Consider the following 17,319-nt stretch of genomic DNA (forward strand, 5'->3'; position numbering starts at 1 on the left):
GGACATAATGAGCATTTAACGGACTCTTCAGTTCTTTGGGTATTGTATGACAAAAGCACGTTACCTCATAATGAAATACAGCAATGCAGAAGGTAGTCCTCTCTCCCCCCTGCAATTTGATTCCATAACAGTGTCAACCTGGGATATTGTGACTGTTAATTTTCCTTCCTAACATGCTCAATTTGTTTATTTTCTATCTTGCTACCTATGGAAAGGAGAAGAATTCCAGTCAATTTTCCCATTTTAACTGATGCTATTAGTGAAAATAACCATTTGATAGATATGAGAGACACTTACAGATGCTTTCTTTATAAAATACTTACAATGAAACACTGGACATAATCCTGAGGGAAAATTGTATAGATCTGACTTACTCCCAAGACTGCTAAGTAATAAGAAAGTATTTAAACACTCTTCCTGTTTCTTGGGAATAACAGGAAAAGGAGTCAACTTCAGGAAAAGGATATATGCTTTCCTGTTCAGCTGCAGAAGTAACGTTTTTATATTAGCTTGCTTTGCTATCATCTTCACATCATTTTTCTCTCAGACAACTGTTCATGAACTGATGTTTCTGCAGAAATTAAAGGACCTTCATTGCCAGTGATAATCTGGACTTTACTTACTTTGCATAGCAAATAAAGTCATAGAATGGTTTAGTTGGATCATATAGTCCACCTCCCCTGCCATAAGCAGGGGCATCTTCAACCAGGTTGCTCAGAGGCCTGTCCTACCTGACCTTGAACACTTCCAGGGATGGAGCATTCACCACGGCTCTGGCCAACCCAGTGTTTCATTACCCTCACTGCAAAAGATTTCTTTCATGTATCTAGCCTGAATCAACCTTCTTTTAATTTTAAACTATTGTCCCTTCCCCTATCACTGCAGGCCCTACTAAAAAATCTGTCCCCGTCTTTCTTGTAAGTTCCCTTCAAGTACTGAAAGGTGGCAATAACGCCTCATTGGCACATTTTCTTCTCCAGGGGAAACAATTCTATCTGTTTCAGCCTTTCTTCATAGCTGAGATGCTTCAGCTGATTTTTTTTGTGGCCCTTCTCTGGACCCACTGCAACAGGTTCATGTCTCTCCTATACCAAGGACTTGAGAGCTGGATGAAGCACTCCACGTGAGGTCTCACAAGAGCTGAGTGGAAGGGCAGAATCACCTCTGCCACCTGCTGCCCCTGCTGCTTTTGATGCAGCCCAGGACATGGCTGGCCTCTGAGCTGCCAGCACACATGGCCAGGACATGTCCAGCCTCTCATATACCAGCACCCCCAAGTCCTTCTCAGCAGAGTTGTTCTTATCTGTTCATTAGAATTATGTCAGCCCCATCAAGCTTGTCCAGGCCCAGTCTTCAGGTGTGGGAACTGCACCACTCAGTATGGTGTCATCTGCAAACCTGCTGAGTTAAATTTCAAGGGCAAAGAAATGTAAACTTTGCTCTACTTCTTTGGACTTACCACATCTCACTAGAAAAAGCTGCAGATTTGGAGGCTTTTACAATTTTATCCTAAAAATGTTGATTCTGTTGTATTTATACTACTAAATGACTAGACAGTATGCTCTATAAAGTCTGTTCAATTATATTACCATTCATTCACAAATGAAATATACATGCTGCCTTTGAGCTAAAACATTCCTTCTGTATCTCTACTATTCTTTTTCAGAATATTTTATTGTCAACAGCATACATACCCTGCACATTTTTAAACTTACAACCAAATGCTATTACTGTTGTAGTAAACAAACTGTTTTTACATTAAAGTATTTAATTAGCAAAACAATCATTATTATCAATGTAACAAACTGAAAAATGCAGCAACTTGATACAAGACTGAGGTAACAAAATACTTTGCCAAAATCCTAGATTCCAATGCCAGAGTTCTTACAGGTGAGACAGTTCACAAGAATTATAGAAAGAATCCTTTACACAAATGGCATGCAGTGGACTGCTGGAAAACACAGCCAAAAATAGTGCAACAGTTTCCACACAAAACAAACCAAAATGTTGAAATTGATTAACATTATAATGTGACAAGTCAGTCTCAGTTTGAAAACTAGTTTCTTTGCCTCATTTTAGTGCTATTTGGAAAAAACATGCATTTTGGCACTGAATTACATCAAGATTGCACATTTAATAAACTAATAATATTACCCACAGTTATTGTATTGCCACAATTCTGAAAATAGTTATTATGACATAATGTTTACTTTTACAAAACTATTGAAGTTGTTCTCTTTGATGGAGGAAAACTTGTATGGTTTGTGATATTTTTTTGTGAAAATGCTATAATAATCAGTAGTGATAGGCAACATATTGTATTTCAATAGTAGCTTTCAGTTAACCATAGAAGTACTAGAATGACATCATAACACCTCTAATCAGCAGCTACAAACTCTTTAATACTTAAAGACTAATTTAAAATTGTTTTTAGATGTTTTACTTGTATTCTTTCAGTGCCATCAATCTGAATTTCTCAGTACCGGGCAGCAATTTCACAACTGTGCTATACTAAAAAGGTCTTTAATCTCATTGATGACTAATCACAAAAATCCACAGGTGCAGAATAATTTGGACTAGATCATAGTCTGACAGTCTGAAATCATTTAGTGGTGACAGGATGTTAACACATTCAAAAGCTTCTACACCATCTCTAATGGTGTTAGATGCTCTGCCCTTGCACATAACCATGTTTTTCCTAGTTCAAAGTTGTCTTAAATTAGAAAAAAAAAAAAAAGAACTATACAAATATACATTTTGCATTACCACTCTTTTCACACAGTTCCTCGGTTATCAAATAAACTTTGTCAACTTTACATAGACTTTCCCATGTCCCAGGATCTAAATACAGTTGTCATCAGGAACTGGTTTTCTTGAAAAGCTGGTATGTATTATGCTTTCAGGATTGTAACATGAACTCTCAAAAGAACAAAAAATTTACTTTTGACCTACATTTAACAACACAGGTATTTTTTTCTCCTTATTGTTAGAGAAGTTTCAAAATAAAAATGTAGAAAAACATGGAAATCCACAGAATACATACTGCTAATGCTAGCTTGTTCTAGTAGAGATTCTGTTCACTTAAACTAACTTCTACTGTGTTCCTGGTTTGTAAGCTAGAGGCTCACTTGTTAATTTCTCCTCTATGCAATCTTAGGAAAGTCAGAAGAGGTTTTCTGGTGATTGAAGAAGTCTGAATAATGATGCTATATGGCAAAAGAGTTTCAAACAGAAAAAGTGATGAATTTTACGTATGAACAGAAAAGGATTCTGACTGTAGGAGTGCCAGGGCACAGCAGGAACACACCATAGAGAGTTCCTTCAGAGGGGAAGGCCCAGAAATACTTCTTTTGTTTGTTCATTTGTTTTCTGGATATTGATGTGGAGACTTCTTTGTACGTGCTCCACTGTTAGATAGTCTTTCACTGCCACCATGATTTTATAATAGCAGTACAATCCACCAGTACTTATGTCCTGAAGTTGCAGCATTTACTGGAATTGAGTGGAGCCAAGTCATCCACAGAAGGACAGAACAGAAACAATGATATGGAGCCAGGACCATGTCATATATAACACCTGATTACCTGCTTCCTTGTGCTGAGGGATTTGAAATGAACAATGTTCAGACTGAACTGAAACACCAAATTTATAAGCAACTACGCCACTGGTAAAAGAATGAAAGACAAATTTCAGCACAACATAAATTTAAACAGCCTTAAATCCATTACCAGGGTATTCCTGAGCAAAATAACTGAATGAAAAAAAAAGACCAACTGTCCTATGCCAAAATACATTTTTTCCAAATAGCTCAAATATGAACAGCAGAATTGTCCAGAGATTTGATAGAAAATTTGAGGCAGCCACATTTCTAAGCAACTCAGTGCACTTACATTATAAAAATGTTGTTCCACAATTTTCTATTCTAACTGACACTTTGCAGCAAGTTAACACTGTCAATCATTCTGTGCATTAGAAAGAATTGAAACCCAACATGGGCCAAATATTTTTCAGTCACACAAAGCAGCTTAACAATAAAAAGAACCATTTAAAAAAGAATAGGCAGAAGATATGATGCTCAGTTTGTGGTCAAATATCAGTTCATGCAGTCTCTGACCACAAATAGGTGAGGGCTCTACAATCCTGCAGGAGTCAGGATTTATCTTCTGTCCATCTAACTTGCCTGCTTTCACTCAGTGCATGAGACTTTATCTGGTCCTAGGGACAACATTCAATTTCTGCTTTTAAAAGCTGTGTCAGAATCACTTTCAAGTTACATAGGAAAGTGCTGAAATATCTGTGGCTCGCTCATGTCAGGAAAACCATTCTCCTCTTCCTCCTTAGAGAATAACAATTTGTTTCTTCAGTTTGGCACTTGAAGTCACACCAGGTAGGAGAGGAAATTATTCGAATGACATTAGATTAGCAGGTACCTGGAAGAAATTGTAAATTACTCATAGAATTATTACATTTGGGAAAGATCTCTAAGATCATCGAGTCCCTCCTAGTATGGTTGATTTAATTTTCCATAAGACAGTCCCTTCTAAAGAAGAGATGAGGTTATCTTGCTTGAAGCAACTGAGATTAGAGGTTATATGCTCTTAAGGTAACCAAACTAATAGCCACACTGGAACAAAACCTGATTTGATTTGAATTCTCTAATTTTAAATAATCTTTCTTTCTCTTATTGAAAAAATGGGTCAGTGTACAGAATGAAGAATTATGTCTTTCCCCACAGGAATGTGTATACACACAGATTGAAAGAGGTACCTTTTCTAGTAAGGATTTTCTGGAAAATAGGAAAAAGCGGGTAGAAATATTTTTCATAATCTTACCTGAGGCTTGTTGCTTTTGCACGCATCATCCAAATGTTTATGCCATAATATTGCATGAAACCTTGAACCAGTCTGAAACTTGTAAACATTGCCTACAAAAATAAGAAAATAAACGACTCTGAATTTGCAGACAGACATATAGTTTCAAAGGATTTTGATTTCTGTGCAAAAGCCAAAGTCCTGAAGTAAACTCTTAAATTAATTTGCACCTCAAATGCTCAAACATAATGCTGCTAGTATAACAGAGCCCATGTGAGGCATGTTGCCCAGCAATTCTTGGGTGAAACAAGTATGAGAACATATGTAGCCTCATAGGCAGAAAGGCCAAATTACAGCCACAGAAAATACCATGTAGGTCGGTGTGGGGCAAGAAAACAAAGAACACTTACTAATAAGAGAACAAAGACCATTTGGTTACGAAGAACAAGGACTATTCATCAAGGCAGGAGAGATGTAATAAAGTTTCTAAACTGTAACAGGCATCAGAACCTCAGTAGTTTGCAGAAAAGAATTGTTATACAAGCACTTGATTTAAAGAAAAAAAGACTGATGTGAATATTAGGAATGTGATCCCTTATATTATTGGTTAGCAGACGCATGAACAGTTATTGGCTATCCAGGCACATGATATTCTAATCTGATAGTGAAAATATTATAAAAGCTATATACACTTTTAATAAATGTTTCTGGTTATACCACAACTGGAGACTGTGCATCATTCATACGCCGCAGGTCAGATCTAATTTAATCCTGGCTTTCTTCTCATCAAGGCTTCTGATAAAGTTTTTCATATTTGTAAACTTAGTTTTCTTCAATGTCCTACTGCAAATTGTTTCCTGCAATCAAATATTTTGTGCATTTTAGTTAACACCCAGATGATGCACTTCACACAGTATATGGGACTCCATATCCAGCACCTAAGCTGAAAACATGGAAACTGAAGAAAGCCTCAAGAACCTGTAAGTAACCACTCAAAGTGCAAAATAACTCCAGGAGTTTTTTTATTTTTTGAAGTTTTTGAAGTTTAATCAAGGGAAAAGAGTTATGGCACTGCAAAATTAATTATTGTTAATTATTAAAAAGTAATAATTGCTTAGCAGACTTTGGTAAATGGTTTGATATTTTAATTGGCCTCAGTGTAAGTCAAGATTGGACACTGATTTTAAGGAAACTATTCAGAGACTTGGAGAACAATGTCTGGAGACACATGGACATGCTGCAATCTCATATTGGCTGAGGAATTTCTGCAAAACTTACAGTAACTGTCAAAAGAAAGGAATCTCCCCGTAGGCATCAAAGAAGCACCAAAGCATATTGTAGAAATACATTCCATTTAATTTGTACCGTCCCTTGAAAATTCTGTATTGAAGATCTCCCTCTTCTTATGAGTGCCACTGCAAGTTCCGTTATCTACAAGCTCATTAATAGATATTAATCTACTTCCAGTTACAGAAATGTAATGCAGACATTATCTTTCAATACAAACCTTTGTCAGGATTATTTAGCTGGAAAATATCAGGATGCTCTGGGTCATCAGGCAGTGCCACCATCCAGCCCACAATGGAGACTTTTTTCCCAGGTGTAGATTTATACTGGAAAAGACACACAAGTCAGTGATAGCTGAGACTGTAGCAGAGAATAACTTTTTACTGCAGAAGTTGTGCAGAAATATGGCTTACCCTGAAACAAAAAATACAGTTTGGATGCCTTTCCAGATCTACTTATGAGTATTCAATATTTGGTTTTAAAATAAATTTAAAGCTTACATGTTTTCTTTCAGTGCCTCTTAAAGCTTTTGCTCCAAAGTACAGAAGAGTTGATCCTGAAAGCATGACCCAGTATCTAGTCCAAGAGGAGAGCTGAATGGAAAAGGAAAAAAAAAATAGGAAAAATGCTGCATATCTCTGACATTTCAAAAATCTATTCACAGGCAAGTCCAAGTGCTACCGAAGTTAATTTCAGAAACAAGGAATGAAGATAAAGAGTGTCTCCTTGTGTAAATCAGCCTAGCTACCTAAATCTTGATGGATGCCTGAGAATACAGTCCTTCTTAGTTGGGTATCTCATAAAAGTATCAGTACTGATTGTTTAGAGAAGAATAGTGTTCTGCCTTCTGCTGTACAGATCTTAGACTCTTGATGAAAAAAAAGAAATTACTGAGTTGATAACTGTGCAATTCTTCACATCTTCTAGCTCTGAACTGAACTGGGTTGCATGTGAAATACATCAATCAACTCTACAGAAAACAAATAAATTATCAAATGCATAGGACTAGAACTATGTGAAACCCCTGAATTCAGGTTAAAAATGAATTGCCATGACTTTGGTCTTACGGATGGCTGCCCTGCAGCCTTTCCATTTTAATGCAGCACCATAGAAGCACCAAAATATATTGTAGAAATATGTTCAGTTGAATTTGTACCCTCCCTTGAAAATTCTGTATTGAAGATCTTCTTCTGTCTTTTATGAGTGTCACTGCAAGTATCTACAAATTTACAAACTCGTTAAAAGTTATTAATCTACAACCTGTCACAGAAATGTAATGCAGACATTATCCATCCTGCAATATCTGCCTTTGTCAGGGTTGTTTAGCTGGAAAGTATCAGGGTGCTCTGGGTCATCAGGCAGTGTCTCAAGATTTATTTCTGCCCTCACAACACTACTTGCTAATTACACAGTTGCTTCACTCCTGCTCTGCTGTCACAGCTAGAAACATGACTTGCAAATGCAGGGAGAAGCAAAGTGGCTGTACAACAAATGACACACAAAGGTAACAACCTTGTTATAACAACTTTGATCAGAAAATTACAATTGATTAAATCATTGTTTTGTGTGGTATCAAGCTGCAGGTTTAATCTAATCCTGAAAATTAAAACAGCCACTAATGAATTAGGACTGTAGGAATAATTATAATTACAATCACTTACAGTAGGTTTCTTGCCTTCTTTGAGCAGTGTTTTTCTTCTTAACGGCCCTTCCATGGTAATGACTCCTGTGGAACCACCTGCTGTGCAGCTGCATGCACCTGTTGGGCTGGAGAGACAAAGCATTCCTCTATGTATTTGAGCAGAAAAATAAGGACATTAAGTAAGTAATATAATTTAGCTCCAAATACATCTATCCTGCACTGCTTTATGTATATTGTGTCATCTAACATGTGACTCTAGAATATGTGTTTCCCTAGCCTAGCTATCAAATAGGAACCAGGATCTTTCAAGAAGGTTCTGTTCTGGGGGCATAGACATAAGAAATAAAACAGAATAAATACTGAAACCCAGAGTCAAAGGGAAAACAGGCAATTTTCTTTTTTATTCTGGTAAATTACAGAAATTACCTGAATTTCTGGAAATTTTTGGCTTACAGTTTTGGCAGTAAGAGTTCCCACAAATGTTATTTTACGTTAAATGAAAATACCTTGCCTAATTGGAAAACAGTTGGGAAAACTACATAAAAATAAATCAAATAATTATTAAAAATAAGTTATTTATTGTACAGAGATTACAATAGTTTTTCCTTTTCCAGAATGAACATAAAACTTCCCACATACAACACTGAGAAAGAGATACAACTGATAGAACCCAAACACAAGCAGTTAGCACTGTTGACTCACATGAGTCAAAGATGGCCTTCATGAGAAATCTGCTTCTGTAAAGGTTTCATGAAACCCTAAGTAAAGCCTAGTTTTCTGCAAAACGGAAACCAGACATCATTAGTTAAATCAATAGCTAAACTGAATTTCATGTCAATGGGCCAAAACCCTGCTTTAGCATTAATAGGAGTTTTTACAAGCAGGATGGGGAGACTTCATAAATTGTTATGGTCATACAAGGATATTTGGACACAAAATACATTACACTAGGAAGGCATAAAGACCTAAATTGAAGTTTAGCATCATACAATGAAAGAGGCAGACCCTGAACTGTACCTGTATACACAGCTTCGACTCCGAGGAGAATTCCGGATTGGTACCCTCCAGTTAGGCCCCAGCGTGGCATATAAACGACCCCTGTTTGTGAATGCAAATATCTGATGAGGGATATTCTAGTTCGAGACTTCAACAGTTAGGGTTTGGTAAACATGACAGATAGCTCCCAATCTTTTCAGGTTCAATACCTTTACAGTGCTTTATTTTAAAATGTTTGCCATTTTTTTCCTAACTAATCAATAATTTGATAAAAGTAACTATTGATTTAGGGCTTACCTATGTTAGGGATCATTTGTGAATTTCTTAGCTAAGTCTGTAGAGTGCTCAGTGAGTGTACATGAAGACTAACTCACCTTTCAAGCCCTGACGGCAGCTCCTCACTAAATTCTGAGCTTTCACTGCTATCTAGAAAGAGAGTAGTACAGAGAAGGAGTAAGAAAACCACCCATGGGAAAATACAAAGCCAATGTATGTGGATCACCAGAATACTCTTATATAGTACCTTGGACACCGCTTACTCAAATCATGTTTTGAAAAAGAAGTGTTTAGAGTTCATGGTAAAACCTGTAGTTGGAAGAGGCTTACATGAGCCACTCTATTTACAGTATCTCACTTAACTTATGTTACTGCTGTGTTTGCATACCATTACTTTAATTTTCATCATGCTTCTACTTCAGAAGCTAGGCACTTCAGGTACATAAAATCTAGCTCCTTTGCAAGACAATATTTCTACCATAATGTCCATCGATTAAAGTTATTAGGTATGGTGTCATGGTTTATTTTCAAGACACCAACACACCTCTAGTAGAGGATATGTCAGCTATATGCTGCTGCTAGGAGTTAATAAAATATATATATGATGATATTAATAACTAAAGTTCCTATTTCTCCTTCAAGCCCACCACCCACTTGTCCCTCCTTTTCTGGCACAACTATTTAGCTCAGTTTTAATTTTCCCAGGACTGATCTTCTAATGCTCAGTTTTAACACAGTGAGCTGTGCCTATATTTTCAGAAATACAAAGATCATCTCAGTGTCTAACTTGGTCAAGTAACGTGCTTTCTTTCACAGTGAATTTTCTATTCTAGAAATAGCCCGAGTCTCTTAAAAGGTGACTTTCTCTTGCTTAGAACACAGATTCTTGATCACTTTTCTGATATTATAATAATTTTTAATTAATTATAATAATATAACGTGTTCATTTTATCTTTCTAAGTCTCAGAGAGTACTGCCAAACAATTCTTCCATCTTCTAAAACATATAGTTAAAATTAAAGCTTTCTTTGTGTAAAGGTAGCTTTTAAAATATATATCCACTTTTCCCCCGGTAAAAGCTGATGAACACTGTGTCACACACGGAGCATCTACAAAACCAATCTTCTTTCATCCCACTTTTACCAAAAGCATCAGTAGATAATTGAGGAAAGCTGAGGTAACATTAACCAGGCAGCAGTCCTTATCTACTTTCATCCATTAAAATAATCAGTCTTTGCATGGGAACTAATGATCTTCCTAGTTCTCTGCTTTCAGCCGTGTGTGAGGCTGCAGCGCGGTGGGACGGGCTCACGGTACCTCTGGAGAGCCCGTTGGCGAGGCGCGTGCCGGGCGGGTGGCCGCGCGTGGGGCTGTGACACTCCAGGACGCTGTCATCCAGCAGGTGCCGCGGCCGCTCTGTCGGGAAGGTGGCGCTTTTGCTCTCCACGACGCTCAACTGACACATCATACTGGAACATGGAAGACGAGAAAAACGTTAAACCCCTCTTATGTCATGTAACAGCAATCCTTGGCTCGCACTATTTCCACTCAGCCTCTGCCTCATCAGCAGGATATTAAGGAGAAGGCAATTATACACTACCACTTACTTCACATATGCTCCTTTACTACCAAAATGAGTTTCAGATTTTACTTCTCTTTGTCAGTAACAATTATTAAATTTCTGCAGCTGGAAACTTGTAAATGTTTTGACTCCTGTCCATACAAAACCTGAACATCCTTGGTGGCAGCAAAAGCAGAAACCCAGAAAAAGGAGACACATCAGGAATCCAGAGACCAAAGCGGATAAGGAATTTTCAAGTATTGCCAGTGTCTGGCACTAGCAGAGAATAGAGTCAGCAAAAATAACAAAGTGTCAAGAGAAAACCTAGAGAATACATAGTAAAGCCTAAAACGCTCTTGCAATACAAGAAATGGAAAGGACAAATGCTAGCATGTTCTCTGCTGCTATCTTAAAATTTTATGACACATGTAACTGCCTAAGCATGAGATAGCTGGGATTACACACTTGTTTCCCAGGCTGTGACTCTTCCGGTGCCTTGGGACGGGAGGCGTAGGTAGACTTGCTGCTACCGAGGCATCAGGACATGTGGGTCTCCTGCTGAATTTCATAATTGCTGACAGCTCAGATGGACCTAAAAGACAGAGATTATTTAACACTGAACTGATGCGAATCCCAGAAATTTAATTGGCTGGTGTGTTTAGGAACTGATTAAAATTAATTTTTACAGATAACCAAAAGGCACCATTTCTGAAGCACTGTTTCTTGCACATTAGGGTTAGGGCTACACCATCCATTTTTGTTATTAATCCATCTCCATTATCTTGAACTCCCTGGAGTAATTTTTAAAATAGTTTTGCTCATACTTTTAATAATGCACTAAAAAAACTCTTGGCATCCTTATAACAGCTGACTATGCCAAAGTGTAAATATGCAGAGCCATAAAGTCAGTTTGTACTTCAGGTGTGAACAGGAACATTCACAGGTGTTTTGAATTTTGTTCACACCTTCATGTTGTGAATAAACTGTAAACAATCTGCTCATACTGACTCACAGCTTGAGCATGTAAGAAAAATCAAGGGCTTTTCATATTCCTAATGGCCAGACTCAAACATCTAGGAGCTCTAGAGATGTCTCATTGCAATCATTCCTCCTCTCAATTTACAGGTTTTATGAGGCCTCACAGAAAACATAGACAAACTGGTTTTGCAATACAATGGAAATACAGTGACATTTGCAATACAGTGGAAAACACGGACTATCATCATCCTCGGTAAATGCCAGGCTCTTCTTGGCTTCACAGCAAACAGCTGAGATTTCACTTTTAAACATTTAGTTGTGGCATTGGTGCTTGTGATGAAAGTGGGAACAGTGGTAATGAAAGTCGCCATCTGACCCACATCTTTCCCCTTGGGACAGTCCAGGTAGCAGGAGAACAGACTTCCCTCTACATTACAAAAATCATTTCTTGGAGGCTCCAGAAACCTCAGCTTAGCCAGCTTCTGGACTCTAACCAAAACCCACCCATTAAGAAGTTGACGCAAGAAGAAATTTTGTGACGTGAAAAGCCATGTACAATCATCATCAGAGTCTTTACAAAAGTGTCTGTCATGAAATAAGTAATAAACTGAAAGAGAAAAAAAAACCTCAAAACCAATCCAATACACCAACATTCCACGGCACAGTTTGACAACAGGATGTGAACATGAACTTCTTACAGAAATGGTTCTGAGAGACAAGACTTCCCAGGAAAGTGGTCATGGCACCAAGCCTGTCAGAGTACTAGGCATATCTTAGTGATATAATTCAGTTTTATGTGGCCCTGCAAGGAGCAGGAAGCTGGACTCAATGATCCTTATGGATCTCTCCCTACTTGAGACATTCTGCTTCTATTTGTAATATAGGCTACTCTCTCTACCCTGATATCAACTTCCTCTGCCTTGAACTGAGGAGGATTCATAAGATACAGGAAGAAATAGGAGAACCAGTAATGAGTTTGTCCCAGTAAGAGGCAAAAAAAAGATACAAATAAATGCAAGATGCTTTCTTGCCCATACTCACTTTGCAATATAGACTTATAACAAGTTGTATGAAATACAAAAATTAATTCCAAATTACTTGTATTTTTATTTTCCCATAGCCCAGACTCTGGAATGTGACCATGAACTGGATTGTAACTAGGAAAAATTGCAAAGTGTTTTCTCTAGCAGTAAGGGGAAATATTTAATCCACAGAGTGTTCTGCACATTGCAGCAAACAGTTCATTATGCTGCTTAATTAATAATGGAGCCCCAAGACAAGCAAAAAGACAAATCTCCTTTTAGCAATACAGAGAGGAAGGAGGGACAAATTTGTTAGAGGAACCTTCAGTAGTATTATTCATCAGACCATCAATTTAGTAGAACAAAGACAAAACAGTTTTTAAGCCTGTTTTCTGCCTCATTCATATAAACCATCAGGACAGCATTTTTGCCTGCCTGTCTTTGCTACCATCACACAACTGAATTTGTGAAACACAACAGTCATAGCATCAGTCACTGGCATATGCAGCTTCAGAGAAGGTCTTATACCTAATGGCCACGTGCAGTTTTAAAAAATGAACTTTAAGTCATTATTTCATCTAGAGGTTCACCTAGAGATACACATCTGGGATGTTGGAGGGGCCAAGTACAAAGTTCTTGCTGCCCGTACAACTAAAATTTTGATCCATTTGGACTGTAACACAACACTGGAAGCTTCTTCCCTAAAACCAAAGTAGTTCATCTTTCATTTCTGCCACAGAGGTGAAGCACAAATTAGGACAGAAAAAGTATGACTGTGAGTGCAATTATGTGTTGCCTTGTTTAATGAAAAAACTGTATGGATTCATATTTCACCACTAGGTCTGAAAAATCTTATCTGCTGCATTAGTAGCAAGAATATACATTTCATTTAAATCTTTTACCACAGGTTTTCATTACAAATTAAAATTTATGCAGAGACAAAACAAATGCCTTCAGAAGTTTCAGAAAATATTACAAATTCTTTAGTTTGAAAACCTCCAGTTCTTCTGATGGACTAGGTTCCCAAAAAAAGGAGTTTGCTCTACATGCTTTATTTGCAGTGCCTTTCCATCAACTTGTGAACAGGAGGTACTTAGGACTACTGAGGTATTTATTACCTGCTAAGAAGCCTAAAATATATTGGAACTGAAACCCATGATAAAGACAGTGGCAGCTAAAAGAGAATTTCCCTGAAAATTATGAGCATTTCAGCAAGAGTTTAATTTGAAACTCAGCATAAACTTCAGTGCTAATGTGCCCATTCTAAGACTTGTCCCTTAAGTTGCCTGCAGGATTTGCTCATTTTTATATTGCTTCCTGCTGTGCCATTCAGGTGTTTCTGGTGCCAGTCCTCAAGCTTGATTTACATTGTTTTTTTTCAAGTGGGTGACATTAAGTTCTTTTAAGTTCACTGAATGCTATTAAAGTATTATTTTTAACAAGCTACTGAAAACACAGCTTGTGAAAGAGTAGCAATCTTAAGGCACAGGCCTAAAGGATTACCAGTACAGTGCAGTGCTTTTTCACACAGACATTGTGCCACACATAGAAATAACTGTTACATTTTGTAACATATAATAGTTTAAACGTTTAAGTTTCTCACCATGGAGAATCAGAGACCTGAAAGCAGTTTGATTAATTTTGTTCCAAAACACTGATATACAACAAAACAAAAGCATGAGACTGCATCAAAATTACTTTATCAGAAAGAACAGCAAAATAACAAGTCCAGTGCTGACACAATCAAGCCATTACAAAACGAAAGTCGGCTGGATTTGACTCCAGGTACGTTTAAATGTTACTATCAAAACCTACAAAGAGTAAGAGATATTATCTAACAAGAATTAACTATTTGAGACTTTTCCCTCTATACTCCCTTTTTTTTCTCCCTCTCTTTAGGGAGCATGGACTGAAATTTACTCTAATATGATTGCAACACAAAACTATTTAAAGATTCATCATTATAAAGATGATAATTGCTTGATATAAGTAAGAGCTTTTATTACCTGAATGGCTTTAGAACAGAAAAAGTCTGTTAAACTGCCCCCCTTCCCCTAAAACAAATGATGTAGAATGTCTAAAAGTACTCCACATCTCAGATTATAATATAATATTATGGAATATTATAAATAATATGAAAATAATATTAGGGAATAAAATTTCAGTTCACATAAAAATATTGCCAGGCTTAAGGTGTGATGTGTCAAGGGTGACAGAATTTATAGAAATGGGTATAAGAGTCTTACTACTTAAGACAACAGTCCAGCTTGGCTTCTTTGCTATTATATATGGCAATCACAATTGCTTGCATCAGTCCTGTGAAAGAAGGAAATGTACTTGGGTTGACAGACCACTGGAACAGGCTGCCTAGAGAGCTTGTGGAGTTTCCTGCACTGGAGGTATTCCAGAACCATCTGGCCACAATCCTGTGTCATGTGCTGTAGGATGACCCTACTTGAACAGGGAGCTTGGACTAGATGACTCGCTGTGGTATCTTCAAACTATGCTGTGATTCTGTGACTTATTCAAATTCTTAGTTAGGTGTCTTCAGTGAAGATCCCAATGGCAGAAGACAGAATGCTTTGTGGGATCAGATGAAAACAGAAATATCATTTGTGCATTTTCAATATTTGAGCATTTTCAATATAGTTCTGCATCTTCCTCTTCTTCAAGATAAGAGAAAGAAATCTATACAGTTTAGCTTTGTTAGCCCTGTGCTGAGGTATTAAGAATCTGAACTTAAACATCTTTACAAAGTCTTTGTTTCTGTTCTGCTGCCAAATGTCTATGAAGAAGAATGGTGACGTTTATAGAATTCTCCTCAGCTGGCTACACTCAGTTCAGCAAGAAATCTGGGGTGCAGTGAGTGTCAGCATGAGTTATGGGGCTGAGGGCAGATGACCTCGTTTCTGTAAAGGAGTAAGAGACAAAGCAAGCCCATGCCAAGAAGGATGCCAAAGAGGGTAAGCAGTGAGATACTGATGAAAACTGCACAGACCAAGGGATGTTTATGAACATACCAGACTGCTGAGCAATTAGCTAGGGAAGTTATGCCTGATACTGCTGATAACAAAATTCCAATACTTAAATTCATTTGGGATTGAGTTATTTTGCCCCTTTTTTCCAATAAGTGAAGTCATCTGCTACTGCTAACTCTTGTCTTTACTCTTCTGGCTCCACTCCTAGTGCATACTGTTACCATGATTGCTATTCTGTTATTTTGCCTTTCATGGAGACAAAGAACTCTTAGCAGGATTTTCCAGTCAGCTGGCATGAACAAGGGTTAGTTTGGTTTTCATTATTTCTCAGCATCATTTTCAAGATTATGCTGACATGCACAGGAATGATGTATAAAAATATAAAAATGTTATTAAAAATTTGTTTGCGTTAGGGAACGTGAGACAACTTCATCAGAGCGAGCCGAGTGCTGTTCCTAGATCTGTGGCAAGAACATTTGGAAAAGTTTACACATATCCCAAAGGAGCTCACTGTTTTTTCCTTTGCATAATTTTTCCATGAATAATCCTTCAAATGTTACAAATGAATGTAACTTTTGCAATCCTTCAGTAAAACATGTGAACATTTACAGTTTCCAGAGCTTTTAAAAAAAGCAGCAGGGTGAGGGAGTTACAGTTCACAATTTTTCTCCATTAAAAAGCTATCAATATACCAGTACTAGATATGCAAACTAAAAACTGAAAATGAGCAGCATATTATATGATGAAGAACTGAGTGATTTTACAGGAAGATAGAACAGTCTCAACTATTCACTATTTTTTGGTGAGCAGTTAAGATGTAAAACTTACCAGCTCTGTTTCTAAAACTTAATAAAGACATTCCAAGCCACAGACTCTCTAATTAAATCCTCACTGTAAATTTTTATTACTCTGTTTCCATTGTAACCAGTGTGATAATTTAAACTTTCAAAGAGAAAGATCTAGTTATAAAACACACAATAAATAACTTTAGATTAACTTTGTGCACTGAATAAAGAATGACATAGAAAATTACATTTAGAATGATGGCTATTGTAAAAGAACAATTTTAATTTTCAGAGTATTCTTTACAATTCAACAAAAGGCTACTAATGCATACAACATATAAGAGACATATATGTTATGTCTGCTTCTTAGACAAGAGCAAACTAAATCCAAGAATCTGCATTCTTGGCTGCACCTCCCCATGCTCCTTCAATCTCCCCAAAAGCTGTCACTCACACTCACACTCACACACACATATACTTCTGACTGCACAGTAAGCACACCTGAGTGTACTTCCTTCAAATGCTTCCTGGATAGAAGTGATATTTTCAAGTACCCCTTTTATGGAAACATTAATTGTCAGCATTTGTGTCACTTATTCTGCACCAGTGGAATGCGCAAACCCCAGACTTACAACTTCAGCAAAAATGCTCAAGTTTTTGCAGTTGGATCTCCAAGGCAGCATATGGGCTTGGGTGACATCAACATTGGCAATGAAGACATATCCATTGTGAGAGCATAGCTGCAGGAAAACTGAAGTTTAGGTTCAACCAAACAGATGAACCAATTCATCAAAAAACCCCCAACGTTTTACAGAAATAATTTCAGGTGACTGCTGTGAGAAAAGAGTAAAAACCAGAAAAAAACCAAACCAACTAAGCCTCCAAAAAACAAGGCAGAAAAGTCCTTTGTCCTCTGGCTGGTCTATATTTGTAACATTCCTCAGAATAATGGCTTGGTAGTTAAAATAATCATCAATGAACTAG

General features: G+C 37.3%; 1 protein-coding gene across 10 annotated transcripts in view; it reads right to left on the bottom strand.

Moving 5' to 3' along the window:
- Positions 1 to 1,665: 1,665 nt before the first annotated feature.
- RALGPS1 (Ral GEF with PH domain and SH3 binding motif 1) overlaps positions 1,666 to 17,319 on the bottom strand; it is an 81,138-nt gene continuing 65,484 nt past the window's right edge. For 5 of the 10 annotated variants that reach the window (XM_058853925.1, XM_058853924.1, XM_058853923.1 and 2 more), the window contains 9 exons: positions 11,038 to 11,164; positions 10,329 to 10,480; positions 9,111 to 9,162; positions 8,758 to 8,838; positions 7,760 to 7,865; positions 6,599 to 6,691; positions 6,319 to 6,424; positions 4,833 to 4,924; positions 1,668 to 4,430 (listed from right to left, as the gene is read on the bottom strand). In XM_058853925.1, coding sequence (XP_058709908.1) covers positions 4,401 to 4,430; positions 4,833 to 4,924; positions 6,319 to 6,424; positions 6,599 to 6,691; positions 7,760 to 7,865; positions 8,758 to 8,838; positions 9,111 to 9,162; positions 10,329 to 10,480; positions 11,038 to 11,164 — 839 coding nt within the window. In that variant the 3' untranslated portion in view covers positions 1,668 to 4,400. Of the gene's footprint in view, positions 4,431 to 4,832; positions 4,925 to 5,528; positions 5,669 to 6,318; positions 6,425 to 6,598; positions 6,692 to 7,759; positions 7,866 to 8,757; positions 8,839 to 9,110; positions 9,163 to 10,328; positions 10,481 to 11,037; positions 11,165 to 15,090; positions 15,153 to 17,019; positions 17,076 to 17,319 lie in introns of those variants that run through there. The other 5 variants (XR_009279223.1, XM_058853928.1, XR_009279224.1 and 2 more) reach the window with 5 other exon arrangements.

Source organism: Poecile atricapillus, chromosome 20 (assembly GCF_030490865.1).
Source record: "Poecile atricapillus isolate bPoeAtr1 chromosome 20, bPoeAtr1.hap1, whole genome shotgun sequence".
Taxonomy (NCBI): domain Eukaryota; kingdom Metazoa; phylum Chordata; class Aves; order Passeriformes; family Paridae; genus Poecile; species Poecile atricapillus.